Below are 27,180 nucleotides of genomic sequence, written 5' to 3' on the forward strand. Positions count from 1 at the left end.
TTACAAATCCAAGACCTTTATATCCTCAGCCCTTTACTCCTCAGCACATTCACCACCGCCCCCGCCGTGAACCCGGCCCACTGACCCACCGATCGCACGGCAGCACCCGCCTGCGCAGCCTCGGCGAGCCGTCGTTGGAGGAACGCACGTGTCTCGCGGAACCCTGGAGACGTGTCTGTTGTCTGAAACAGCTCGGCCGCAGCGTAGATGGCGGACAGCGACGCCCGCTTGGTGTACCATGAGGGGTCGACGGACACGTCGCCTGCGAGGTAGAGGATGTCGTCGGCAAGCTGAGCGAGTTCGCCAAGGGAAGCCGGGATGTGGGAGGGTTGGGCCATGATGGCGAGAGCCTGTCGTTGGGGGGGGGGGGGAGTCAAACGTTGGTCAGCGAGAGTTCACGCGGGTGCATGAAACAGAGCGAGAGAACCCACCTCCTGCCATCTCCCCACGATGGCCTCGTTCGCCCTCAACCTTTCCCACGTGAGGCGCTCTACCCTCTCAGCGACGCCGGCCGGGCCGGCCGGCGTCCCCGCGGCTACCTCGTCCACCGTGTCTGCGAGCGCAGTCCGCTGGGTGTACAGATGCCAGCGGATCAGCGCAAACACCCCGTCCCCGGGGAACACGGCGGGGCTGATCTCGAGCAGGCCGGCGTCGCGGGCGCCGAGCGCGAGGGCCTCCTGCGTGAAGCCGTGCTCGGGCACGCGCTTGTAGGCGGCGGAAAGGAGAGCCGACTCGGCGGGGGTAAAGGGCCCCGGGGGCGGGGGGTGGTCGTGGGAGTGGTAGCTGCGGGCGGCGGGCTGGAGGTGCGGTCGGGGGATGCGCGCTCGGCTCGGCGGGGAGCGGAGGGAGGAGGCGTTCAGGGCTCCGGGCCGGGTCGCGGCGGCGCCTGAGCAGACGCTCCGGCAGCTCTCGGGGGTTGCCGTGACAGGCCGTTGGGGGAGACGGGCCGGCCGGAGGATCCGCCGCATCGCGGCAACGCTGGCCGGGCGGGGGATTGCCGGGGAGGACATGTTGACGGTTGTGTGGCTTTTTTGGAGGGTGTTTTCTCGGTCCTTTCGCCGTTTACACTGTATGAGGCCAATTGGTGTCTCTCGGAGCTTGATCGAGGCTAACCTGGGCTGCTGTTTGTGGCTTTGCCTTTTTTTTCCCTTTTGCTCGTCGTCGGTGGTTTGATCAAGGCCGAGGCCGTGTCCGGGTTTGAGGCTCGGCCGATGATCGACAAAACCTGCCCCACCCTCCGGATCTAAGCTCGATTGGGTCAGGGCAGCGGGAGCGCCCGCATCCACTCATTTTTCTCTCATGCTGTTCATCCCTCTCCTCGAACCTATCGTGTACTATAGTTATGATAGTGCTCTTCTCAATTCAGAGCGCCGAACGAGTCAGAGGAATCCCAGGCTCCGCAGGGTTACGATCTGGTTCCAACGTCCGAAGCCTCCACGACCAGAACCCTCCGACAGGCTTTTCAGATGCCGCTACCTTACCGATTGGAGACCGGCGGCGGCGGTGCGGGATTCAACAAAGGGCATCAGTCAGGCGTCGAAGCAAGACGCGGAGAGCCCGACTTGCGAACCAGGACCCGGAACGCCGCCCAAGACGCCGCTTTGGCCGCGTGATGGACGCTGCATGCAGAGGCATAAAATTGCGGGCGTGGGGTTTGCCAGCCCCCGTGGGATCATGCATCCATATTCTGAACATATCCCGCCGTAGGAGGCCTGGGAGGCCATGAAGTGAAGTTCTGTGCCCCATACCATCGATCCTCTTGGCTTTTCATGCCTTTCTGGTCATACACAGTACGTACTGAGGTCCAGCCTCTACTGAGAGGATGACCTCACGTGGGTGCGCGGAATTTTGTCCAGTTGCTCTTCCTGCCTACCTGACCATACACAGCAGACTCCGCACGGAACATGGCCCGCCTGCTGCCAACGGTCGATACATGCCTGCTGCCGAGGCGGCCCGCCCTCGCAAGAGCGAGCTTTTTCCGGGTCAGGGAACCCATCCACTTCGTTGCATATGCCGTTGTATCGCCCATTCTACCTTGCATTCACCGGTTTGCCTACGCTCTTGTGGTTGGTCAAGCCTCAATATCGACAGCAGGACCTAGCCACTCCTCATGAGATGATGGCTCGGCTGGCGTCCGGATTTTCTTCACTTTCGCTTCTCATTCGATACAATGACCGCAGGAAGACCATGCCATGCTAGTTGGGAGCGAGGCGCCCGGCAAGAGGTGGGAGGGGCTCTTACGCTTCCTTTTTCATGATCAGGTCCAGTCCTGCACGCACGGCCAGCGACCAGAAACACAGCAGCTCCATCCTGCGAGCGACGCCCACCCCCACAACCTACCTCGCTGCGTATGTAGGGGTCCACCTCGTTACACTGCGGCGGCCGAAGAAACTACACAGTAATAATATAGCACAGTAGAAGCGCAAGTCCCACCATAGCGGCTTGATTGGAGGAACTGCGTGCTTGGCCGGGCTTTGCATAACTACTGCTGTGCTACCGTTCTGGGTGGCTGAGACAGGACAGATCCTCGACGAAAGCCCATCGCCCCGGCGTAGGCTGAAGACCAGCGTTGATGGATTGCCCATCTGGCGTGGTTTTCTGGGTCGTGAAATCAAGCTTGAACAGTTTCTGGCCTTTGGAAACCAAGGAACAATCCCAGCGCTTGGCTTGAGGCTGCCTTGGACGTAACATCGATCTGTCTTGGCCGAGTGCGGCGTCATTCCCGCATCATCAGCCGTGACGCTGCCCTGAGTGTCGTTTCGCGGTTGGAGTGGTTGATGGGCGCCGGTCAAGGCTGAAACATGGAGAAAAGGCCGAGAAGCAGTCTGAACTCTGATATTCGAGTCCTTCGAGGGACTCCTTCTCTTCTTGGAGGCCAACGTACGCTCCGGCAAAAGAAATGCAGCTCGCAGCCTGGCATCTGATTCTCTCAAAGGCCAGGTCTAGATCCCTTCTTCGCGATGCGAACGCGATGATGGGGTGCAGCAGGATCCCAGCTTGGCGCTGGACCGAGACGGGAGAGACGGACAGGACCCGCCTGGCTCCAAGGCCAGTGGTGGATCCCCAAGGCTCCACGCGGCTGTCCGTTCCTGGCCCAGGGGTTCCGTTTCCCATCAAACTCCTGGCTCATGCCCCTGGGCGGTTCCCTCCGTCAGTTCTGCTCGGGTTTTGCCCACTGCAACAAGGAGCTCCCCCGATCCGTCAGCCTCTGTTTCCAGTGTGCTTCCCACACCAACCTCCCACAACCTCCCCCGTCTTGGGAACTCTTGATCTTTGGAATCCGTAACCCATTTGGGCTTCCAACCCCCCGCCAAGACCTCCCCGGCCGAACCGGACATCCTGAAGCGGTGGTGCTGCCCGTGTGCGCTGCTCTGTTGGCCTCCATCCGTCCCACCGTCACCCGACGCGCGCCTCTCGTCTGCCTTATCCAGCCCTGGTCCCAATTGCTCAACTGGGCTGGCTCGATTGGTGTCGCTTCGCCCCTCTTTCGGTGGTCAGACAGCCGGAGCACGCCCGGATTTTGGGTGCCGACAATTCCTCCCTTTCCCCCCCCCCCCCCCCCCCCCTCTTCAAGCCCGTCCAGTTCAGGTTCGTGCACCCGTGCCTCCCTCTCTTTACCCAATCCTCAAGGCACCGCGCCGCTCGAACAGGCCATCCCGGGTCCACTGCGCCGTCTTGGTCTTTTGCAGCAACGCCCGTCAGCCCTCCAGTTCTTACATAGGCTGCTGCGACCTTTGGACATCCAATCTGTCCATCCTGGCCGAGGCTGACCGTGATTCCAGCTCAGCTCACCCCTGGAGCCATCCCCCCAACCCGCGCTGCTTGGCTCCGTTCTGCGTTGCGCGGCGGTTGCGGACGGTCCTTGGTTTTGCCATTCATCCCCCACCGCTCGACAAACCCGACCAACATCCAAACCCGGAGCACCTGCAGAGAGGCCGACGCCTGCCCATCCAGGATCCAGTCTCGGACACTTAGCCGACCTTTTCCCTCTGTCGACCTGTCGATTTGTTGCCAGGCGCACAAGACATCGACCCCCCTCATCAGAAAACCATGGGTAAGTCCTTCATACACAAAAACTAGAGCTCTCTCCAAGCCCAGAATCCTTCACGGTCGAGCCGGCCAAAGAGGTTCTCCATCTCCAGAAGCAGTAGTTGTCACGACGATTCATTCCCGTGTCCGTGACGCGCTGCTTCTTCTGCTGCTCGTATCCTCAGGCCTGAAACCTGGCTGTTGGTTGGTGGAATACAACACACAGGCACACACACGCAAGCCTATCGAGCTGGCAGTCAGGACAGTTCGATTTTTTTTCCTCCCCAAGCCTCGCTCCGGGGAGCCGCGCGCGGCTGCAGTGCTCCCTGCGCTTCTCAGATCTTTTCATGTGCGGGCAGTACCTTCTACACACACAGCCAGACAGGCACACACGCACACACGCACGCACGCACACCCCTTCCCCTCAGCCTTCCTGCCCTGCATGTGTTGCCTATCCTGATCCACTCTCGGATTCGTTCAACATTTCTTCCCCCCGCTGCAGCAACCCCCCAAGGTGTTACCTCCCGTCAGGTCCCTCACAGATCCCCTCAAATTGCCACTCTTCAACCACCTCTTTCCCACCTTCCTCCTCCACCTGACACTGCCATCGGCCTTTAACCGATTTTTCTTTTTTTTTCCCTCGACCTTTCGAACTCGCGATTGTTTCTAACGCTTTCCCCTCGACAGCCGATTCGGGAGACAATTATCGCTCGGTAAGCACGCTTTTCTTTCGCACGTTTTGCCATCCTGCCTTCCCGTCACGGCGTCATTTCCAACGTTGGGCGGTCTTTTCGCGATTTATCGACTTCCTTCTCCCCGCGGACCTCTCTGGCCCATGTGGGCCGTGCTGGACTAGCTGCGTCGTCCGCCGGGGCCAATCGCATCGGTATCCACCTCGCCCCTCGACATTGTGGATCGGGTCCCCGCCGCTGCGAGCTTGGTTCTTGAGCTGTCGTAGGACGTCAGTTGGTCCATCGAACCAAGCTGCGCATCGCGACCGTCGACGACCACGCCATTTCCCCTCCCCTCTCTCTCTCTCTCTTTTTTCCCCTCTCCTTCTTTCTTTACGTTGTTGCGTGCAATCGTATCGCCATTTATATGACGCAACCACCTGCTGACCAGCGACAGCGTGAGAGGTCGCGTTCCCCTCGCCGAGGTCGCTCACGAAGCCCCAACAACCGTCGATCGTATTCACCCCGCGATCGGTCGCGGAGTCAACCTCGGAGAAGAAGTCGCTCTCCCATGACTGGTCAAGGCCAAGCTGCTGGAGGAACAGGTTCAGGATACAACGCCGCCCCCGTTCAACCTCAACCCTTCGAACAACACCGACCCGTCACCATGAACAACATTCGCGAGACATCGCAGCAGGACCGCCGTGTCTACGTCGGCAACCTGTCCTACGACGTCAAGTGGCACCACCTGAAGGACTTTATGCGGCAGGGTGCGTTTCTGGGCGGTGGACAAGATGCGGTTTCTGTGTGCTGACTTTTTTTCGTCGCTGTCAGCTGGAGAGGTTCTCTACGCCGATGTGCTGCTGCTTCCCAATGGAATGTCGAAGGTGGGCGCCTATGAGTGATGGCTGGTTCTTTTTGTGGTTTCCTGCTCTTGGTTCTTGATGGATTGTTGGATTGACGGGTTCGGGTTGTCGTCCACGGCGAATTTTAGGGATGCGGGTAAGTTCACGTCCACCCCCGCCAATGTCTTAGCGGCCTGCTGACCCTTTCCAGTATTGTGGAATATGCCACTAGGGAACAGGCTCAGAATGCTGTTGCGACACTCAGCAACCAGAACCTGATGGGCAGGCTCATCTATGTCCGCGAGGTGAGACGCGTCGACCGCCCTTTCGACATTATGAACGCCTTTGGTTGACATCAGACAGGATCGCGAGGCCGAGCCTCGGTTTGGTCCTCCGGGCGGCGTCCCTCGTGGTGGTGGTGGCTACCCCGGTGGCATGGGTGGTGCTCCCGGATACGGCGGTGGCTTCGCTGGCCCGGCCATGGGCGCTCCCGGCCGTCAGATCTACGTCGCCAACGTTGGTTACCGCTCCCCCTCCCCCCTATCCCCATCACGGACGGGTCTGTTGACAGTTTGAATAGCTTCCTTTCACCGTGGGCTGGCAGGATCTCAAGGACCTCTTCCGCCAGGCTGGTAGGTCTTTTTAGAACGAACCATTCGCGCCGTGCATAACAGCCCCGCTAACGCTGTTTTTGCAGCTCGCGTCGGCGGCGTGATTCGCGCCGACGTCCATCTGGGCCCTGACGGCAGACCCAAGGGATCCGGCATCGTGGTTTTCGAGTCCCCAGAGGATGCTCGCAACGCCATCCAGCAGTTCAACGGCTACGACTGGCAGGGTCGCACGCTCGAGGTTCGCGAGGACCGCTTCGCCGGCGCCCCGAACATGGGCGTTGGCGGCTTTGGCCGCGGCGGCTTCGCCGGCGGCTATGGTCGCGGCGGCTTCGGCGGTGGCCGTGGTGGCTTTGGTGGCGGCCGCGGCGGCTTCGCCGGCGGCTATGGTCGCGGCGGATTTGGTGGCCCTGGCCCGTACGATGCCCCCCACCAGTCGGTGCCTCCCAACCCGTTCACGGATGGCGCGACCGCCGGTCACGAGAAGTGCGACACCATCTACGTCCGCAACGTAAGTCACACTCGTGTCTCTCTCCCCGCGGTTGAGCCGTTGCTGATTCCGCGTAGCTTCCGTGGTCCACGAGCAACGAGGACTTGGTCGAGCTCTTCACTACTATTGGCAAGGTTGAGCAGGCTGAGATCCAGTACGAGCCCAGCGGCCGCTCTCGCGGCACGGGTGTGGTCCGTTTCGACAACGCCGACACGGCCGAGACCGCCATTGCCAAGTTCCAGGGCTATCAGTACGGCGGCCGTCCTCTCAACCTGAGCTTCGTCAAGTATCTTACCCAGCCCGGTCCCGGCGGTCCCGTCGCCGGCGATTCCATGGACACCGATCCCCATGGCGGTCTCACCCAGGACCAGATCATGTGAGCGTCGACAGCCGAAATGACGACGCTCTGATTCAAGGAGCGATACGGGCGGTCTCGATCCGGCTCGCCCACGCGAGGATATCCGCCGTTCACGACCAATCATTTCTCGATCTCGGCAACACAGCCTGGATTTCATCCGTACTCGTTGTTTTTGTGTCTCCTTTGTCTTGTCCTGCTTTTTATCAACTTTTTCCTTTCCTATCTACGTCACTCTCCCCGGCAGCATGCCCTTGAGTTGGGAAGAGGCCGAAACAAAAAGCCTGGCGCTGGCGGGTTGCGGTATCTCGAGGAGGATGGGGATGCTCTCGGTCCACGGGTTATAAAGGGCCGCCTTTTGAGGCGCCTTCGATTCTCGACACACTCGGCAACACTCACGATTTCTCAATTTCGGAAAAGTTTGCCTGGGATGTTTCTGGGTTGTTGGGCAGGGGAACTCGGTTCGGCGCTCATTTCTTCTGGGGCCGCAAAACGACACGGGGGAAAAGGATGGAAACTGTGGAAGGGGCTGTTCAGGCACACCCTAGAATGTTGTATTGTCGAATAAGCACCTGGTTCTCTCCTCCGTCGTCAGGGCGGTGGCGGTCGTCGATGGATGGGCCGTCGGGTAGCAGTGGCTAGTGGTTGGTAATGGCATCGTTGCGCGAAAGCGGGTGGTGCGAGCTTAGGCGGCTTGCGGAAAGCGAGCCGGCAGGCTGGCAGGCAGACGTGTGTGGTACGCGGTGTGAGTGTTGTGCGGTGCTGTGCGGTACGGTGCGGTAAGGCAAAGTTGGCTGTAAGAGTATGATTGCGATCCGGGTCCAGGATGTCCACGGCGGGAGGAGCGTGGCTGCAGCATCCAAGGCTGTGACGCGGTTATCCGGCACGTGGTATGAGGTCATGATCGGTTCGGGTCGGCGTCGTGGTGCGTTTCATTTTTCTTTGGGATGGACGGCGGCTTCTTCATGTGTTTGGGCGCTTCGGAATCGGACGTCATTGCTTCGACGGATGCGTAAGATACCCCCATTGTGATATAGCATGACAGCAAACTTGAAGACATAGCTGTTGAAGGCATTCGTGTTTGAGGTCCGGTTGTCATCTACCTTTGCAGGACCGCTGCGGCCCTTCGCAGGTGCTTACGTTCAAGGCGATGCGTGCCGGGAGCTGGAAGGAGGAGTCTAGAGGCGGCGGATTTGGCCATTCACTTTTGACCACCTACACCGCATCCTAGTTTTGGCAATGAGAGAATGCCTGCGGTGCTATAGTGGAAAGGGAACTTCCTAGGTAGGCACTCGGCTTCTGCCGTAACAGCTCCAATCAAACAGGGCAGGACACCTTGAGAGGTAAGGAGAGGGGATGGTGTTCAGTCCAGAAGAGAAACAGTGGCAGGGCATACCCAGGGAATCAGATGGCCCTCGGTTGGTGGCAGCCATGTCTACTTTTTCATGCATCATATGTACGTACATCTTCAACGCATATGGACAGCTCGTCGTGTCCATCCCTATACTCGACGAATAATTCACAGTTCGAGTTGGTCCTCCGTTTTCCGATCCCGCTCCGGGCCGTTCTTGCCGGGCAAGAGACCCCATTAATCCGGCCTTGGCGACCCACATTTTCGCGTGCCTTTCGGCGCGGCCCTTCTCAGTCCAGCGACTCCAGCGACTCCAAAATTTTGGATCCGGCCGCAGCGAGCACCCCAAGTCCGCCAAGCAACCACCACCTCGGCGCCCGAAGTCCGGTGTCACTCCCGATCGAGCCTCTGTGAAGTTATATCGACCCACCGAACGAAGACGAAACGTTTACTGACCACCCTCGCGCACGAAACCCCAACGGGCCGAGCCCCGATTCCCTCTCCCCCTTCCTTCCTCCCCTCCCCCCCCCTCCTCTCGAAGGAACGAACAATACACACACACATACATACATACACACATACATACAACACACAATGGCGCAGAAAGCGGCACAGGCAGCCAAGACGGCGTACAGGAAATTCCGGGAGCTCCACGGCGTGGTGGTGTCAGCGGGGCTGATGGACAAGACGGTGAAGGTGAAGGTGGGCGGGCAGAAGTGGAATTCGGTTGTTAAGAAGGTGAGCTTTTCCTTTCTATACATACACCTTGTCCTCTTTCCCCCACCGGAGGGGAGGGGGTGAAGGGGGGTGAGGGGGAGGAGGCTTCCCTTCCATTCCCTCTCTGCTCTCGGCTCTCGGCTCTCTCTCTCTCTCTCTTTTCCGAACCTTCTAACCACTCGAGCGGGGGAACAGTTCTTCGACGACCCAAGAACCCACCTCGTCCACGACCCCAACAACTCGCTCCGCCTCGGCGACGTCGTGGCCATCATCCCGGGCTGGCGCGTCTCCAAAACCAAGCGCCACGTCGTCAAGAACATCATCTCCCCGGGCTCGGGCATCCCCATCGAAGAGCGCCCGCCCATCCCGAGCGAGGAGGATCGCATCGCCAAGCGCGAGACGGACCGCGCGGCCAAGGCGGAGCGCCGCAAGTTCAGGAAGGTGGCCGAGAAGGCCGAGAGGAAGATTGGTATCGCGGAGCGGGTGCTGAGGAAGGCGAGGAGGGAGTTTGCGCTGCGCGCGAGGTTGTTGGGGATCGAGGTGGAGTTGCCAGAGTTTGAGGCGGATGGGAAGCAAGAGGAGGTAAAGACGTCGGCAAAGCCATGAATACCCGTTTGAGGTTGGGTCGTTGGTGGGTTGAAAAGAAAGACAAAGAAAGGAAAGGAACGCCGGGGCATCTATTCTTTGGTGGTTTCTGCCCCCCCTATGAATGGGGTTGGGAAGGCATGCCATGCACAGCTCAGAAGCTACTCTGCTGTATTTGTATAACAAGGGAACATGGATGTGTATAAAAACATGACAAGACGTCTGAAAGAAATCGGGTCCTTTCAGCGCACGAGCAGACCTGTCCCTCGGGGAGTCTCGTCGACACGAGCAGGTAGAGAAAAGAAAAATTCGCCCGTTTTGAGGTAACCCATGCCCAGAAAATAAAACTCCCTGTTCTTGCGTGCTTGTAATGTATGCCCTTATGCCCTCCCTGGCCGTCCTCCATGCGCCCGTAAAGCTACCGTTTCTATGCCGTCCAAGCCAAATCTACCCGCCCCGTTCCCCGAACTCTCTCGCCCAATCCTCGTACTCCTTGAGACTAGTCTTGCTCACGCTCGGCCGGATCGTGGCCAAGCTGGCGACAAAATCCGACAGCTCAATCGGTCGTATCTCTTCCATGGTCATGTGTAGCAGGGCATCCCCCAACGATCGCAAAGGCCCCATGGCTGCGTCCTTGGCCAGCGCGGTGATGTCCGAGCCCGAAAACCCTGCCATGAATCGTCAGAAACCCTCTCCTCAAACGTGAGCAAAGTAGAAAAAAAAATAAGGAAAAGAAAAGAAAAACCAAACTCACCATCCGTCAACCCAACCAGCGTATCGATATCCTCCTCGCTCAACGTATGCTGCTGCTGCTTCAACAATGTCATAATCTGCACCTTTCTCGTCTCCGGCTCAGGCAGCGGGATGTACTGCCTCCTAACAAACCTCCTCCTCGCGGCCTCGTCAATCGCCCACGGCAAATTGGTCGCGGCGAGGACCAGCACCCTATTCGCATCCCCGCGCTCCTTTTCCTTCTCCCCCACCGGCTCCCTCCCCGCCGCCGCCCGCTGGAGGTCGCTCCACTGGATAAGAAACTCGGTCTTGATCCGCCGCGTGGCCTCGTGCTCCCCCGTTCCGGAGCGCTGAGAGAGCAGCGAGTCGATCTCGTCGACGAAGATGATGCTGGGCGCGAGGACCTTCGCCAGCGAGAACAAGGCGCGCACGAGCTTTTCCGACTCGCCCAGGTACTTGCTCGTCAGGCTGCTGGCAGAGATGGAGAAGAAGGTCGACTTCGACTCGGTAGCCACGGCGCGAGCAAGCATCGTTTTGCCCGTCCCCGGCGGGCCGAAGAGGAGCATCCCCCTGGCTGGTTCTCGCAAGCCCATGAAGAGGTCGGGGCGGAGGAAGGGGTAGACAACGGTTTCGCGGAGCGCGTTCTTGGCGACTTCAAGCCCGGCAATGTCGCTCCAGTGGACTTCGTCGCCGCGGACCACGATTTCGTTAAGAATCTGCTTTGCGGCGTGCTGGTCGACCCCCGGCGGGAGTTTCTTTAGAATGGCGGCTTTCTTCCGTTTCCATTCCTTGGCGGCTTTTGCGTTTTCGTCCTCCTCGGTGGAGCTGTCGGAGAGCTCGGCCAGGGAGTCCGCGATGAGGGAGGTTTCTTTGTGCCGGTGGGCGCTGCTGGTGCGGCGCAAGGAGCGCGAAGCGGGGGTGTCGAGGGAGGACGATGAGAGGTCGGAGGTTGCTGGCGAAGAGGGCCGTCCTGGTCTCTGCTCTCGCTTCCGGCTCCCTGCTGGGCTCACGCCGATACCGCTCCCGGACGGCGTTCTGAGGGATCTCGGCTTCGCCGCCGATGGGGTTCTGGAGGAAGAAGACACGCGTCGTGAGACCGTGGCGGAGTCGGAGGAGGTCGTTCTGCCGTCAAGATTCAGACGCTTTGGAACATCCGACAGGCCTCGTTCCTCATCGAGCTGGTCGCGTTGTTTTCTTGCCTGTGGCGTCCGTGGCAAAACGGCTCTCTGCTGGGGAAGTTGGTCTCGGCGGAGTGCTTTGTCTCGAACCGGCGAGCCTTGTTCCCGACTATCCCTCAGGGTAAGCGAGTTCAAGGCGCTTGAAGCCGCGCTTACTGACAACGGAGAGGGTCTTGACTGCATATACGATTCGGTTTGCCGCAGCTCTGCCAGGTCCACGCTCACCCTTCTGTCGGCATCTTTGGTGGGACTCCGGGTCCGGGAGGTGGTCAATCTTCTGGAATTGCTGTCCCAGGTTCTGTACGGTGACTCAGAGCTTCTCCTTGTCGGCTCCGTCACAGTGGGCGGGTTCGAAGTTTGGCGTGTCGGCTCGGGCCTGTCCGCCGAGCCCTGCTCAGCGGTGTCTCGGTTTCCCAGCAAGCTCCATGCCAGCAACGCAGCCTTTCCAGGTCCGTCTACGGCTTTTGGGGTGGGCCGGCGGAGGGCGATCTTTGTCGACTTCTCCCCGGAGTGGCCTGTGCGCAACGTGGTTCGCATGGTATGTCGCTCGGGGCTGGATGTCCTTGACGACTTCTTATCCGGGGAGAGACGAGAGGGAGTCGAGAAAGGGGGTTTGTGCGATGGCGAGGGAGAAAGAGGCTCGGGCCCCTCTGTTGCCGCCGGCCTTTTCTTGTCTTCATCCCCGCTCTTGGCCGAGGTGGATGTCCTCGAACGACCAGGCCTGCGTCGTAAACTATCTGGTCTCGCCAGCTCCGTGTATGTGACAGCTGGTATGGTTCCATCACCGATCCACCCCTGCTCCCGGGGCGTGGAGGTCCCCTTATCCTCTGATGCTGGGTTCGGATGGTCATCGGACGGCGACGCAACATTGCGGGGTGCTTCCTGGCGCGAGAGACGGAGGGCTTCGAGGAGGTCGATCCTCTCCTTGCACTGTAGTTCCAGTTGCCTTATGCTATCGACCAGGGCTTTCTCGGTGTCGGAACGTGGGGTGAAGGCGGGAGGGAGTCGGTTGGCGTTGTGATCGTAAATCTGTTCAAGGGCCTGCTTCCAGCATCTCATAGCCTCGGCCTCGTCTCCCTGGATCGCGCACGTCAGCCAAGCTCTCCGGGGACGAGAAGAGCCAAAAGGGCTGGCTCGTGCGCCTACCTGGCCCTCGTAATAAACCGCGGTCGAGCACATAAGATAACTCTCATCGTAGGTCTTTTGCAGGATGGACGCGGCCGTCGCCGTCCTGTTACCGAACATGGTGGCTCTCGATGGGTGTGAACATTCCGACTCGAGTTCCAGGCGTGCTCCGCGGTTGTTTTGACGGTTCGGAATCCCAGTAAACCACCGGCAATAATCTCAGTCGAAGCACGCTTCTCTTGATCTGCGGTTGTGTTTGGGTAATGCGAGGTGGTTGTGAAATGGCCTGGGTTGAACGCCGGCAGCCTTCCTTGAAGGCAGCAAGCCAGGTAGAGTAACAGCCCGATGGCGTAAATACGCTGTAAGGGTGCGTATCGGTCCTGATAAGCCCCGCAGTTGGCAACCGTCACCAAGAGGTGGGGCTGTGACGTCGTTACGATCCGCAACTTCCAGGCTCAAAACTGACGGTAATTGAAGCGCCATCGCGGATTGTAAGGGACAGATGGGAACCTTGGAAAACGCCCAGTGAGGGGAACGCCACAGGAACCCGACATTCCCGGGTCTCTTTGACAAGTGCTCCATTCTTATATTCAACAAAGCGTCACATGGACCCAGGGACACCCACTTCATTATGCACGCTATTCAGAACCCCGACTACCTCACGAAAGAAGGACCCGAATATCGCCAGACGTCCGCGGGAATAGCGCCCTCAAACTCTGGAACTCCTCCTCCTCGCCCTTCTCTTCCTCGGCCAGCTCGTCCGCCAGCATCAGCATCTCCTCGACATGCTCAAAGTCCACGCAGAACCTCTCGGCCGCCTCCTCCGTGATCTCCCTCGCGAGCCTTGCATCCTGCAGGTGCTTCAACTTCTCCACCGCATCCATTAGCGCTGAAGGCAGGAAGTTGTCGAGCACCTGGCTCGCTTGCGTGAGCGATGGAGCTTGGGCGGCGTCCAGCGAGGCGACCTTCCCGACATCTTCTCGATTGCTCTCGCTGAGGGCTCCGAGGGAGGTGATGAGGGTGTCTAGGCCGGAGGAGGTGCGGAAGAAATGGTATTGCGCCTCGACCAGCCGGCGCTTCTCTTCCTCTATCTGTGATTCCAGCTTTGCCCTGCGTCGTCGCGTGAACTCGAACGGCACGAGGCTGCTCTGGGCGGTGATGAGGCAGTTGATGAGGAAAATGGAGCTGGACGGGCTGCGGAGCGACTTGGCCATGTTTTCCGCCCCAGAGATGAAGGGGTCGAACGCCTCGGTCAAGACCGGTTCGAAATCGTCTTCCCTGTCGTTCGAGGCCGTGAACGCAGTTTCGTACGTCTTCATAATAGCAGCCAGCTGCTCTAGAGCATCCGCCAAGAATTCCGGCGGCCGCAAGTCGGAAGGCGTCTGTTGGAAGTCGCTTTGGATCGCGGCGACGTGATCGCGGGCCAACGAGCGGAATTGCCGCAGTGCTTCTCCCTCGAGACCCGCCAACATGGCGACAAGGGAGGACTCCGAACTCAGCATCCGAGAAAAGGTGCTCTTGTAGAAGCCGAGCAAGTTCGCCAGCTTGTACGCCATGATGGTCTCCTCGTTGGTCTGAATGACCTGCTCGACGCGCTGGCGCAGCATGCGGGCCGCCCCGGACATGTCCCGGTCCACGAGTTCGTTGAGCGTCTTAACAGCGTCGAACTCGTCCAGCTCCTCGCCCTCGTCCGCGACGAGCCGCCAGATCTCCTTGTCCCGCCCGGCTTGAATCCCCTTTGCGATCTCGTTGCCCTCGGCGACGAACAAGCCTTCGAGGGCCTCCCGTTCGCCGACAGCGGCCGAGTGCATCCAGGCCAGCATGTCCCCGACGTACCGCAACACGTCGTGAGCAACGAGCTCGATCGGCTTGGTAGATGAGTCTTCGACCCCGGAAGCTGTCCGGCCGGTCAAGGCCGTGTAAAAGGCATTCGAAAGCACCGTCTCGCGCGCCTCACTAAAAAAGTCGAGGCAGTTTTGAAATAGCGTAGGCCGCTCGGCCAGCACCCGGAGGGCGCGGCGGATCGAGGACCCGATCTGGGGGTTCTCGAGGTTGAGCGTCTTGAACTCCTTCTGGACCCACTTGTAGAGCTTCTGAAAGCCCAGGTTGAGATGCTTGGAGGTCTGGTCCATAATGTCCAAGCCCAGAGTCTGGTTCTCGAAGCCGAGAAGAATCTCGCAGTCCTTGCTGATCCGCTTTGCTTTGGCAAGGGTAGCAAAGAAGAGGTCGTCCACGGGCTCCGAGGTCTGCGTCAGAGCCGCGATCTCGTCCTCGGAAAGGACAAAGTGGGCGTTGAAGGCCGTGAGGAGGGCCTGCTTCTGCTCGATCTGGCGCCGTTGAGTCATGAGCTGAGAAGCCTCCGTCAGGGCCGCCGAGGTCGCCGTGTGTGCCGCGTCGATCTGCGTCTTCATCCCACGGAAGGTATCGTTCAGCCTGCCGATGGTGGCGCCGATGCGCCGGAGTTGCTGTGCATGACTTAGCCAACTAGCCTCGACAACCAACGATGCAGAAACCACGGCGTACCTCGGCAACCTTGGCAAAGTCGTCGATGATCTCGCCATTGCTGTCGATAACCTCCTTCTGCAGATCCAGTCGTAGCCGCCGACGGGTCTCTGCGGTGTTGGAGATGCCCCGCTCGTCCAGAAGTGCAAGGGCCTCTCGGAACTCGGTGTCCGTATAAGACGACGAGAGCACGGTTACAACTTTTGATGAGAGGGGATTCGCGGCTTTGCCCGCCAGCGACGGCGAGGCGCTCCCGCTCTGCGGTGAGAGCGGCCCCGAGGTTGAAGCCATGTTTGGCAAGATATGCCACGGGAGGTAGGTATCAGCTGCTTGTCGCTGGCATTCTCCTGGCTCGTTTGTGCGCTGCGGTCTCGAGCTCCTGCTCGTTGGCGTCTCCTCTCAGGAGCTGGGGGTAACTTACCACGGTACGGTCATGACAGTTGACATTTCAATCGGACCCGTCAGGGCCCAGAGGCCCAAGGCCGGGGCAGTTGGGGAAGTGGGCCCTGGTAGATAACAGATAAGTGTCTTGGCATGGCTTGTCCGGCCACACCGCCTGCCGAATAAGCTCCTAAGCAGGGGTGCACCCGGCGGACGGCAGCTCTGGGACGTCGTCACTCTCCATGCGGTCACATGTGGGCTTTGACAGGCAACCACCCGCATCCGAACTCTCGTCCCTGGTGCACCCAAAGCAGCAGGCCTGAGGCAGAGCCTGCTGACTGTCGTTAGAGGTCATACTCCATTTGTTCAACCTGTGACGTACCTAAGGTACCCTGACAGGCTTGTGACGTTTCTCCCGATTGCAAACAGAGCCGGGACCCTTCGCCGGCTGGACTGCCGCCCAGATTTTCCCCTCCCAAAGACGCCCGCCCATCTACCATATCCCATCTCATCGAGAACCTCTCTGCTCAGAGGCTTCCGACCCCGTCTTGACATGCCCTAGAAGCTCCCCTCGGTGCGATCAACGACCGAGACGCCCCCAAGCGTACAGCCGGCTTGCCATGACATCCAACGCCTTCTCGAAGCTCTATCCAACCCCCCAAGGCCGTTCGTACTACGAGTCCCTCCGACGCCGGGAAGGGGATCCCGAAGACCGCGTTGGCCTGTTAGACGAGGAGAATCTCCAACATGACTTCCACGACGAAGACCTCGAACATGCCGAAGGTTTGGGGGTCAGCGATAGCCGCGCCACCATCAGCGGCGTGACCAGCCCTGCTTCGCGAGGTCGCGGACGACCACAACAAGGACAACACAGAAATGGCCGGCCGGGTTGGGCCCCGCCAGAAGAGGATGGAGACAATGACGTGCCTGCCTCGTTGCTTGTCGAGCGTCACGAGCCAGGCATGGCAGGTCCCTCGGAACGGCCCAGGACGAACAAGCGCGGCAAGCAACCGGCCGCTGGCCCCGGCCCATCCAAAGGTCGGTCCCAGTGGGGGGCAGCTCAGGCCAGGCAAAGATCCCGTGGCGGCGCCGACGATGCATTTGGGCCGTCCCGACGCGGCGCCGCCCTGCCGAACTCGCTCTTCACCGGTTTAGTATCCGGAAGCGCCAAGAAGAAGGCCGAATGGCGTTGGGCTAACGCCTCAAACCTCGACTCCTTCATGAAAAGCGTCTACCACTACTATCTCGGCCACGGCATCTGGTGCATACTGCTTGAGCGGGCATTGCAGTTGGTGTATGTAGCCGTGGTTCAAGTCCCTTGAGCTCCCCTGACGCGGTGCTGACCCGGTCCAGCAACCTCGCCTTCCTCGCCTTTCTCCTCACGTTCCTGACGCAGTGCGTCGACTATGGTAAACTCCGGGGAAGCCAGAAGCTCCCTCAGATCCTCGTCCCGCAGTGCACCAGGAACATGTCCGGGTGGTGGAACGTCGCCTTGTGGATGTTCGCCTTTTACTTCGTCTGGAAAACCATCCAGTACCTCCTGGACGTGAGACGGCTCATCCACACCCGGGACTTTTATCTCTATCTCCTCGACATTCCCGACTACGACATGCAGACGATTACGTGGCAGGAGATTGTCGCCAGGATCATGGCGCTCCGGGACCAGAACCCCAAGACCGCCGCGGATTTGACCCCCGAGCAGCGGCGCTGGATCGGGAGCCAGTCCAAGGAGCGCCTCGATGCCTCCGACATTGCCAACCGGCTCATGAGGCGGGAGAACTATCTGATCGCAATGTTCAACAAGGACATCCTAAACCTGTCGATTCCCTTGCCGTTTCTGCGGAACCGGCAGCTCTTTTCGCGCACCATGGAGTGGATTCTCAAGTTCACCATTCTCGACTTCGTCTTCGACGAGGCCGGCCAGGTCAGCCCGGCGTTCATCCGCTCGGAACGCCGGAGCGAGCTCAGCGCCAAGCTCCGAGGACGCTTCTTCTTCGCCGGCATCATGCTGCTTGTCCTCTCACCCATCGTGGCCGCGTACCTCGTGATTGTGTATTTCTTGACGTACTACCACGTAGGTTGACGCCGTCCTGGTTCAAGCCCCTGATTTGGATGTCGGGGAGCGCTAACGGCTTTGCAGGAGATCCAAAAGAACCCTTCGGTTCTCTCATCGCGGACTTACACCCCCCTCGCCGAGTGGAAGTTCCGCGAGTTCAATGAGCTGCCGCATCTCTTTGAGAAACGCCTCGACATGTCCCGCCCTTTCGCGAACCACTACATCGACCAGTTCCCGAAGGCCAAGACGGAAATGGTGGCCCAGACGATGGCGTTCATCTCGGGAGCCCTCGCCACCGTCCTCGCCGTTGCTTCGCTGGTGGATTCGGATCTGTTCCTGGGCTTTGAGATCACCCCTGACCGGACCGTCCTCTTCTACACGGCCGTCTTTGGCAGCATCTGGGCGTTTGCCCGGGGCAGCATCAACGAGGAGAACTCGGTATTCGACCCAGAGTATGCGATGCGCAACGTCATCGAGTACACCCACTACGAGCCAGACCACTGGAAAGACCGTCTCCACAGCTACGACATCAAGCTCGAGTTCTCCGAACTCTACAAGATCAAGGTGGTCATCTTCATTGAAGAAGTCCTCAGCATCCTCATCGCCCCCTTTGTCCTCTTCTCCAGCCTCCCGAAATGCAGCGACCAAATCATCGACTTTTTCCGCGAGTTCACCATCCACGTTGACGGCCTGGGATATGTCTGCAGCTTTGCCGAGTTCGACTTCAAGAAGGGCCTTGCCGCCCGGGGCAAGAGCGGAAGCGGAAAGCCCGCTGGCGGAGGTGACGTCCGCGACGACTATTACACGACCAAGCACGGCAAGATGGAGGCATCCTACTACGGCTTCATGGGCCACTACGGAAACTTCAGCATCAACCCGCGAACGGGGGCCGCGTCGTATCTCCCGCCTGGTGTGACGGCAAGAAACCAGTTCCACCCGCCGCCAGCGTGGCCGAGTATTCACGGGATTAGCTCGCCACCGCTGCCACAGGGGGTCGATTTACAAGCGTCTAGGGTGGCCGGTTACGACCGAGGAGCGGCGGGGGTTAGGAGCTCCCGCCACGGCCACCACCCAGCAGCGATGCCACAGCCGTCGCCGATGGCGTCTCTGTTGCTCGATCCGCACCACCAACCTCCCGCCTCGACCCTCCCTTCCTCCTCAAGACCCGCACAAGCATACCCGGTCCGCCACAGCCGCGTCACACAACAACACCAGGCCGCCATCAAAGAGTCCCTGGAATCTGACATCGAAGAGAGCGATGCAGGGAACGCAGGGAGGCGAGCCGACGATGAGGAAGACATGGGGTGCGGGCTGGACGAGTCGGCGTGGCAGACATCACCGGACAGGATGCTGAGCAGAGAGAATAGCGAGGCGGACGATGGCAGGGGAGGGCCGGCGGATGCGGGAGTTGTGAGGATGATTTATCAGTTTAACCAGCAACTGAATAGGGGGCCAGGGGGGCTGAGATGATGATGATGATCGATGATGATAAGGAGATGCCCGGGAACGAGAGCCCGATGGCTGACGTCGGTGACACGGTACGGTCTATATGTAATTCATGAAGGTGACCATCATCCGATTCGACCTTGCCCTATTTCTTTGGCTTCCTTCGACGGTTGGGGTACGGTTTTTGTTCGGTTTCCGGGCCTCCGGGTGCCGTGCCGTACGTAATTTAGGGTGCCATCGGTTTGGTCACAGGGGACTGGTAACGGGAAATGGGCATATTGGAAGGCCAGCGGCATAGATGGATTGAACAATGGTTGGAGTTAGTTATTTACAAATCTCTTTTTCTTGCTTGGGCCAACCGAGGCTCCATTTCATCCCTGGCCACCTATTGACGGACATGCGCCTCTGCTTGATCTTGCAGATGACACGCCGGGCAGCACGGCAAACCCTTCCTTTTTTGTGGGTGTGCTCAAAAACATCAGAAGCCGGCCGCTTTTGACAGGAAACCAAGACAGAACCATGTACATACTATGTACCCATCAAGGTGCCGCCACGTTTCTTGAATTGCTGTGTGAAGGCCATCATTCTCTGGCCCGGGTTTTGCTTTTGTTGCCTAGGTCTGCTGAAGATCCCACTCCCTTTCTTCTTCGCCCGCGGGAGCCTGGATGGGATCCCTTCCATGTGCCTCGCAAATGCCTCGGAGAAAGAACACAACCCACGGAGCTCTCTCGGAGCCGCCACAGTAGGCAATGGGATAGTTACACCGCGGATCTGATAAGCCAGCCTGCAGGGTTCCCAAGTTAACTTTGCCGAGGATTCAAACCTTGGCCTGCCGCACCGACAGGCCACCAGCGAATGAATTTGTACATCCCCCGGCCTTTTGCCCCGCCGTCACCCACCTGGAGCTCCTTGGCCCCCCACCATTGCCCGCTGGAAGCACAGGCTCAGGACCTTCTCTTTGGCCCGCTTGGCTTTTGCTTCTGTCACGCAGAACGCAGAAAGCGGCCATTTCCCCGACCTCCGCCTCCGGCCTTTGGGGGGGTTGCCTTGTGATTGCGGCGCCCGCAACAAAAAGCTGGGTCCGATTTTTTTTTCTGCCGCTGCGTGGGACGCACGGGAAACCAAACACTGGCGCCGACAACGGGTCGTGGGAAACCCCATCAAAGCCGGGAACCTCCCACTTCTTGTTTGCTGCGACTTCCATCATTAGCCGCAGCCACTTCCAATACATCTGCATTGGATCCCCTCGGTTGGTTGTAACGACAAAGACGTTTTTCTCGCTTCTCAGCTCTCTCTGCATTACTCATTTTCTTGCCGGTGGGCCGTCTGGGGTCAGAAAAAGGGAGATCAGATTCCCGATCCCGAATCTTGTTGGACAGTTTGCCCGTCGGCTGTATCGGCGGCGAACTTCGTCAAAAGGGCTTTTCCCTCCAACCCACCGCCCGCATTGCGTCACTCTCGCATCCATCTGCTGCTGCCCCGGTCCACGCAGAACATCAAGCTCCGACCGCCACACACACAGCATCTGGCCGCGGCCAGCTTCACCTTCTCCCACCGAACCTCTTATTTCTGTCAACCTGGCGCTCAACGTGGGCGCGCCGGGAGCGGTAGCTTCCCCAATGGCTCAGCCAAATGCCGAGCCCATCGAGGACTACGAGTACGTGGCCCAAGTTCCTGAGATCCGATCCTGCTTGTCTGGCTTCTCCAGCCTCCTGGGAAGAGAGAGAGAGAAAGAGAGAGAGACCTATTCTCAAGAAAAGGTATCGGGGTCGCTAACCGGTGGCAGTTATGAATCGCTCCCGCCCAACTTCTCGCTGATGCAGAACATGACTGCCGGCGCTTTCGCCGGCATCGCCGAGCACTGCGCAAGTACGTTTCCCGAGCTTGGCCTGCCCGGCCTCGTCGCCTGCCATGGCCTTGGTTCTCCCCTCGCGACGCACGCGCTGACCCCATGCTAGTGTATCCGATCGATGCCATCAAGGTGAGCATGCAACATCGCGCCGTATCCTTCTCGCCGGCCCGGACCGGCGCTACCCCGCCACCCTACACGACAGATCATCCTTGCGACGCGGCAGGGCTGACTGGTGTAATACTTGATGCGAGCAGACAAGGATGCAAATAATCAACCCCGCCTCCTCCAACATGGGGTCTGGCGTGATTCAAGCTACGTACCGGATGGCCACCACCGAAGGCATCTTCAGCTTATGGCGTGGCATGTCCAGCGTCATCGTGGGAGCGGGTAGGTCCTCTTCGCCCAGAGAATTCGAGATTTTTGTGACGGGAGGAGAAGAACCGTCTTGGTTGACAAGGTGTGATGTCCAGGGCCCGCGCACGCCGTCTACTTCGCGACGTACGAGGCCGTCAAGCACCTCATGGGCGGCAACCAGGCCGGCGTCCACCATCCCCTAGCGGCCGCCACCAGCGGCGCATGCGCCACCATCGCCAGCGACGCACTCATGAACCCGTTTGATGGTATGTCGACGCTCGCATTGGGCCTACCGGACAAAGCTTGCTGACATGCGGCCAGTCATCAAGCAGAGGATGCAAATCCAAAACTCCTCCAAAATGTACCGCTCCATGTTCGACTGCGCAAAATACGTCTACAGGAAAGAAGGCCTCGCCGCCTTCTACGTCTCCTACCCGACCACCCTGTCCATGACGGTCCCCTTCACCGCGCTCCAGTTCCTCGCCTACGAGTCCATCTCCACCTGGATGAACCCCACAAAGAAGTACGACCCCGTCACGCACTGCCTGGCCGGCGCCGTGGCCGGCGGCTTCGCCGCGGCCCTGACGACCCCGATGGACGTCATCAAGACGATGCTGCAGACCCGCGGCAGCGCGGTTGATGCCGAGCTGAGGACCGTGAATGGGTTTGTGGCGGGTTGCCGGTTATTATATCAGAGGGAGGGCACGCGGGGCTTCTTCAAGGGCGTGAAGCCGCGCGTGTTAACTACCATGCCGAGCACGGCGATTTGCTGGTCGGCGTATGAGGCTTCAAAGTACGTTGGCCCCGGCCTCTCCTCCTCTTCGCTTTCCTGGGCTTTGCGAGCTGACCTGACTCTCCTACAGGGCCTACTTCATCCACCGCAATAACACGTCGTCATGACGGGCACTCTAGGTGGCCGGCTCAACGCCAAGTCACGGATGCACCGGCATCGGCTTTCCCCGCCGCCACAAACGCAACAACACGGCCAGTTCCGACCCAACAGTACCCAGATGCGCCAAGGAGACATCCACGACGGAAGAAACCAGAAAAAAACACATCGCTTTGACTGGTACAAGGGAGGGACGCGCGGTGGTTCCGACTCCATGCGGGCGGAATTTAGGTCTCATATCATCTTGGAGGGCAGCTGGGAAGGGTTCCGGGCAGACCATTTTTGTGCTGAACAGCCAGAAGCAGCACGTGTACTGTGTACATAAGAGAGTCGTGTTTCGTTCTCCGCACTTTCTTTTTTTCTAGAACCCGAAGAGAGAGGGGAACCGTCACAGCGGCGACATACGGAATGACAGACGCTGGCAAATGGGCCAGCTGGATGCCAAAAAACCATCTCCTGTCTGAAATCCTCCATCCTCTTTGAGGAGTTTTGTTGGTGTATTGTTTCCAAGCTTGCCGGCTGGCGAAGATGCCGCTTCACGTCCGCCTCTAGACCAACGTGCCCACGCGTGGGAGACAAAAGACATGCAGCTGCGAAGCGCCGAGCTTGTAACTCGACTTGCCCTGAGATTCAGTGTCGCATTGATTGGTGGAGATTGCATTAGCGGAGGACGGCGCCCCGCGGTCCGCGGCCAAACCCCAACCCCGCGGCCAAGAAGGACAGTTATCAGATCGGGGATCCGTGGTGCCCGTCATCGGAGGCTAACGCTAGGTTAGGCGCATCAAGCTTTCACTTCCAATTATCGTCTGGGGGGGCGTGATATCTCTTGGCGATGTGTCAAATGCGTTTGTTAACCAACCTCAGGCGTTACCTGCTGCCATGGGTGTATGTAGACAGCCCTGCGGAAGGCAAAGGGGAGTTGAGCAAAGATAACATGGATACAACAAATCATAGAGGTTCAAGTCACACTGCAGAGAGGTCCGGTCACCAAAGGATGCCCAGTCACAACGGGTTTCCCATCTTAAAAACGTGTTCGTGGTTCACGCAGCGCGCTCGGTACCTTGGGAAGGGGTGCCCAGAATAATCCATGCCAGCCTCTTTGGCCCCCACACCCTCTCCTTCTCGCCTCCGCGATGCTGCTGCGAAATGATATGGATGTGCCAGACCCTATACAAATCGAAAAAGCAAGGCTCCTCGTCCTCCCGTTTCCATGGAGCAAGACCTCCCTCCGTTCTCCACTCCCCAACACCAAAACACCGGGCTAGAAAGCCATGCAAACAAAGACCCAAAACGCATCACAAAGAGACCAACATTACGCCCCGAAGGGGAACCCCGACCCGGGACCGCCGAAGCGGAAGTGGAACGGCCCTCCGCCGCCGCCGCCGCCACCCTGGTGGAACATGAACGGATGCCCGCCCCCGAACGGGTTGTGATGGAACTGCGGCTGCTCGTGCGAGTTGGGGTCGTCGCCCCTGTCGAACCTGGAACGCAGCTCCGGGTTGCTGAGCACCTCGTACGCCTCGTTGATGGCCGCCATCTTCTTCTCGGCTTCCTCTTTGGTCAGGCCCTGGCGCGCCGCCTTGTCCGGGTGGTGCTGCTTGGATAGTTTGCGGTAGGCAGACTTGATCTGGCGCTCGTCGGCATCCGGGGAGACGCCGAGAACCTTGTAGTAGTCCTTGGTCTTGCTGCGCTTGAGGGCGATCTGGGCCTTCTGCATCAAGGGGCTGATCAGGTCTTCGCGGCTCTGGTGGGCTTCGGCGGCCTTGCGGAGGGTGGCGATGCAGGCGTCAAACTCCTCGATTTCCATCTGGTGCTTGGCGCGGTACAGAAGGCCGTAAAGAGAGTTCTCGTTGAGCTTGAGAGATTCTTCGCAGTACTCCTTGGCCTTCTTGTTGTTGGACTGTGGTGGGCGTTAGCACCGGATCTGCGCAGCGGAGGAGTCGAGAGAATGGCGGTTTGTAGACTCACCCCATAGTATGCCTGGCACGCCATCTCGACGAGCTTGGAGATGAGATGATCCGGGGCGTTCTTGGGAATCGTCCCGTCTTCCCTCAACAGGCGCACCTGGTCCTTGATCTCGTTGATCAGACCCTCACCCTCGGAGCTCGGCACCAGCGGCCGCACTCCCGATGAGTATTGCCGTTTCTCGATGGCCTTGGTGACCTTCTGGACCATCTTCTCCACCGCCTTCTGGGTCTTGAGCAGCCGCCTGCACTCCTTGGAATCCGGATCCGAGTGGAGGCACTTGCGAATCGACGCCAGACCGGTTTCCAGCTCGGCGAGCGCGTAGAACTGTATGGCCGAGATCTTGACGTGCGGCTTCGTGTCGCCAGGCTTCATCTGCAAGATGTGATGGAGATCGCCGATGCCCCGCTCCATGGCACCCCTCTCAAACAAGCACTTTGCACGCAGCTCGCGGAGCGCGATGGAGCGGCTGGCAACCATGATGGCATCGTCGGCCTGCGTGACGCACTCCTCCCAGTTCTCGGCCTTGGCAGCCTTCTCGGCGAGCTTTGCCGCCTCCTTGGCCGCGTCGATGCCGGCCGCCTCATCCTGCTTCTGGGCCTTCTTGTAGTGGTTCTTGGCTCCGTCCCAGTCGCCCAGCCTGGCCTTGAGCTTGCCCAGCTGGACGTGGGCGCCCTCGAAACCGGGCTTGAGAGAGAGAACCTTTTCGAAGTCCTCTGTGGCTTGCGCCGTGCGGCCGAGGGAAAGGTAGGTGGTGGCGCGCTTGAAGAAGGTCAGGTAGTTGGTTGGGTCACGGCTGATGGCGGCATCGTAGTAGACCAGGGCGTCGTTGGTCTCGCCCTTGGAAAGATGGCTCTGCGCCGAGGCGAGAAGCTTGGAGACCGGGAGATCGGGCGGGATGTCGGATGGCGACAGGCACGTCACCAGCGACGGCGTCGAGAGGATGCCGGCGGCGAATGCCAGCGTCGAGAGGCGCACCAGCATGGTCACAACGAAGCGGCGGCGGTTCGAGGTTCGGCTAGTGAAGCAATCGGCCCTTGAAAGGGATTGGCTTGGTGGACTGTTGAGGAGGGGCCGGCAGTGAAGAAGGACGTCGGACAGAGGTCAAGAGCGGGCGAAAAAGGGAACCGTGGCGCTGCCCACACGGAACCCCCGAAGCAAAGCCAACGCAGCGACTCAGCGCCACAGTACGCAAAAGCTGCAGGCTTGAGAAATCCAGAGATTGAGGGTCGGCGTGCTGGTGGTTGGCTTGATGCTGTAGAATCACAACGAAGTGGTCTACACTAGGGCATTTTCTTTGTCCAAAGGCAATCTGTCCACGCTGTACTTTATTGCCTGCACTTTACAACGGGAGCAAGCTGGCCATTGCTGTTTTTAGCAATCGTTCCCTCCGCGTGTCCAAGATCCGGCTCCTTCCAGCCGCAGGCACCCCGAAGGCTGGACGGCCCGGTGGGTCCGCTGCCGGCTGCAGACCCCTCACAGTCTTCGCACGGTTTGTCTCCACAGAACACCTTCTGCCATGCTCTTTTTTTTCGCTTCCCAGGCTTGGAGCCCCGACTTCCCACCGCCAAGCCTGTACACGGTGCATACCGCACGGTATACCCCAGCCATGTCCTGCGCCTGCAGCTTGGGGAGGCGCCAATGGGCAGAAACGACACCGCCTTTGCCTCTGCCGAAAAAATTGAGGACTTGAAGCGTGGATCGTGCAACTGCTTCCAACCACGACCTTCAATTGACGATACACCGGCGACAACACCACCTTTTTTCCTCCCCGGAAACCCACCGTCCTCTACAAGCTCTACGGTGGATATACTGTCGCCATGTCGTTCCGTGGAGCACCCCGAGGTCGCGGCGGCCCTGGCGGCCGTGGTGGAGGTAGGCTGAACCGCCTGTTCGCGATAACCAACCGATGCAGCATCGCTGACACGAGACGCCAATTCAGGTCGCGGCGGATTCCAGCAGCGCGACATGGGCCCTCCGGCAGCCGTGATTGAGATGGGCAAGTTCATCCACGCCTGCGAGGGCGAGATGGTCGTGCAGTCCACCAACCCCAAGGTCCCGCACTTCAATGCTCCCATCTATCTCGAGAACAAGGTGCGCCTCAACAAGGACCCTTCCCTGCCCTCCCGTAACCCCCTCGCAAAGAAGCCTCATTGACAGCAGAGCGCACAGACAACGATTGGCAAAGTCGACGAGGTCCTCGGCCCCATCAACCAGGTCTACTTCACCGTGAAGCCCACCGAAGGCATCGTCGCCACCTCCTTCAAGGAGGGCGACAAGTTCTACATTGCCGCCGAGAAGCTGCTGCCCCTCGAGCGCTTCCTTCCCAAGCCCAAGCCGCCCCCGGGCACGACGAACAAGGTCAAGAAGCCTGCCGGCCGCGGCGGTGCCGGCGGCCGCGGTGGAAGGGGTGGACCGGGTGGTCGCGGGGGCCGCGGTGGCGGTAGGGGCGGATTTGGCGGCGGATCAAGAGGTGGGAGCGGGTTCGGTGCTCGTGGCGGCGGCGCGCCCCGCGGACGGGGTGGCTTCTCGCGTGGCGGTGGTGCTGGGCGCGGTGGGCGTGGCAGGCCGTAAGCCATCAACGGAAGGGGGACGATTGTTGTTTTCTTGACGTGTGTTGTCTGTCTTCGGCGGGCCTGCTCTCCGGGACGATTCGATCTCTGTAGCGCCATTACGTACCGAGACATGGCGTCTGGCCAGACAGGGTGCAGCCGCGGCAGGGAGCACACGCAAAGTTCACTCAGCACCGGCCGGGCTGTACATGGGACTTGGGGCTGGCTTCTACCACTGGCGTTTAGGGAGGGTATACGGATGATTTGCTGTTGTTGTAATCTACCAGAGTCTAAAATCAAGCCATACTCGTTTGTGAAGAGAGGACCGCGCGACCCCCAAGGCTGGATCACCGAACAGGCATGAACGGCAAAGCTGTTGACAGCGACGAGACCAGGCCACCGAGGTGATGATCACATAATACACCATTCCCCAACCTGATTCCAAATCTCGCTCCGGAAGACGTACGACCGAAACACGGCAGAAACAGGCCTCACCA

The 27,180-nt window shown here is 59.6% G+C and overlaps 9 protein-coding genes across 9 annotated transcripts; 5 read left to right on the plus strand and 4 right to left on the minus strand.

Annotated features, from left to right (window-relative positions):
• Positions 1-17: 17 nt before the first annotated feature.
• Positions 18-1,010, minus strand: VTJ83DRAFT_2999 (uncharacterized protein; the record flags this gene model as incomplete). Its single annotated transcript, XM_071009330.1, has 2 exons — positions 18-350; positions 432-1,010. The coding sequence occupies 2 exons, from the start codon at positions 1,008-1,010 to the stop codon at positions 18-20; spliced, it is 912 nt and encodes a 303-aa protein (XP_070866880.1).
• Positions 1,011-4,050: 3,040 nt separating this feature from the next.
• On the plus strand, positions 4,051-7,023 carry VTJ83DRAFT_3000 (uncharacterized protein; the record flags this gene model as incomplete). The annotated part of the gene is made up of 10 exons (XM_071009334.1): positions 4,051-4,054; positions 4,717-4,742; positions 5,158-5,470; positions 5,535-5,587; positions 5,695-5,702; positions 5,757-5,850; positions 5,909-6,061; positions 6,126-6,177; positions 6,243-6,664; positions 6,721-7,023. 10 exons carry the CDS (start codon positions 4,051-4,053, stop codon positions 7,021-7,023), a joined length of 1,428 nt encoding a protein of 475 aa, XP_070866881.1.
• A 1,920-nt stretch (positions 7,024-8,943) lies between these two features.
• On the plus strand, positions 8,944-9,672 carry VTJ83DRAFT_3001 (mitochondrial 37S ribosomal protein uS17m; the record flags this gene model as incomplete). Its single annotated transcript, XM_071009335.1, has 2 exons — positions 8,944-9,087; positions 9,262-9,672. 2 exons carry the CDS (start codon positions 8,944-8,946, stop codon positions 9,670-9,672), a joined length of 555 nt encoding a protein of 184 aa, XP_070866882.1.
• Positions 9,673-10,098: 426 nt separating this feature from the next.
• Positions 10,099-12,806, minus strand: VTJ83DRAFT_3002 (uncharacterized protein; the record flags this gene model as incomplete). The annotated part of the gene is made up of 3 exons (XM_071009336.1): positions 10,099-10,319; positions 10,406-12,638; positions 12,708-12,806. 3 exons carry the CDS (start codon positions 12,804-12,806, stop codon positions 10,099-10,101), a joined length of 2,553 nt encoding a protein of 850 aa, XP_070866883.1.
• A 539-nt stretch (positions 12,807-13,345) lies between these two features.
• Positions 13,346-15,479, minus strand: VTJ83DRAFT_3003 (uncharacterized protein; the record flags this gene model as incomplete). Its single annotated transcript, XM_071009337.1, has 2 exons — positions 13,346-15,151; positions 15,210-15,479. 2 exons carry the CDS (start codon positions 15,477-15,479, stop codon positions 13,346-13,348), a joined length of 2,076 nt encoding a protein of 691 aa, XP_070866884.1.
• A 710-nt stretch (positions 15,480-16,189) lies between these two features.
• Positions 16,190-19,095, plus strand: VTJ83DRAFT_3004 (uncharacterized protein; the record flags this gene model as incomplete). Its single annotated transcript, XM_071009338.1, has 3 exons — positions 16,190-16,863; positions 16,923-17,643; positions 17,710-19,095. 3 exons carry the CDS (start codon positions 16,190-16,192, stop codon positions 19,093-19,095), a joined length of 2,781 nt encoding a protein of 926 aa, XP_070866885.1.
• A 1,595-nt stretch (positions 19,096-20,690) lies between these two features.
• On the plus strand, positions 20,691-22,177 carry VTJ83DRAFT_3005 (uncharacterized protein; the record flags this gene model as incomplete). Its single annotated transcript, XM_071009339.1, has 7 exons — positions 20,691-20,728; positions 20,858-20,940; positions 21,030-21,052; positions 21,178-21,310; positions 21,394-21,543; positions 21,599-22,070; positions 22,141-22,177. The coding sequence occupies 7 exons, from the start codon at positions 20,691-20,693 to the stop codon at positions 22,175-22,177; spliced, it is 936 nt and encodes a 311-aa protein (XP_070866886.1).
• Positions 22,178-23,478: 1,301 nt separating this feature from the next.
• On the minus strand, positions 23,479-25,115 carry VTJ83DRAFT_3006 (uncharacterized protein; the record flags this gene model as incomplete). The annotated part of the gene is made up of 2 exons (XM_071009340.1): positions 23,479-24,066; positions 24,135-25,115. The coding sequence occupies 2 exons, from the start codon at positions 25,113-25,115 to the stop codon at positions 23,479-23,481; spliced, it is 1,569 nt and encodes a 522-aa protein (XP_070866887.1).
• Positions 25,116-25,951: 836 nt separating this feature from the next.
• Positions 25,952-26,705, plus strand: VTJ83DRAFT_3007 (uncharacterized protein; the record flags this gene model as incomplete). Its single annotated transcript, XM_071009341.1, has 3 exons — positions 25,952-26,006; positions 26,074-26,225; positions 26,304-26,705. The coding sequence occupies 3 exons, from the start codon at positions 25,952-25,954 to the stop codon at positions 26,703-26,705; spliced, it is 609 nt and encodes a 202-aa protein (XP_070866888.1).
• Between the last annotated feature and the right edge of the window lie 475 nt (positions 26,706-27,180).

Source organism: Remersonia thermophila, chromosome 3 (genome assembly GCF_042764415.1).
Source record: "Remersonia thermophila strain ATCC 22073 chromosome 3, whole genome shotgun sequence".
NCBI classification, from domain to species: Eukaryota; Fungi; Ascomycota; class Sordariomycetes; order Sordariales; family Chaetomiaceae; genus Remersonia; species Remersonia thermophila.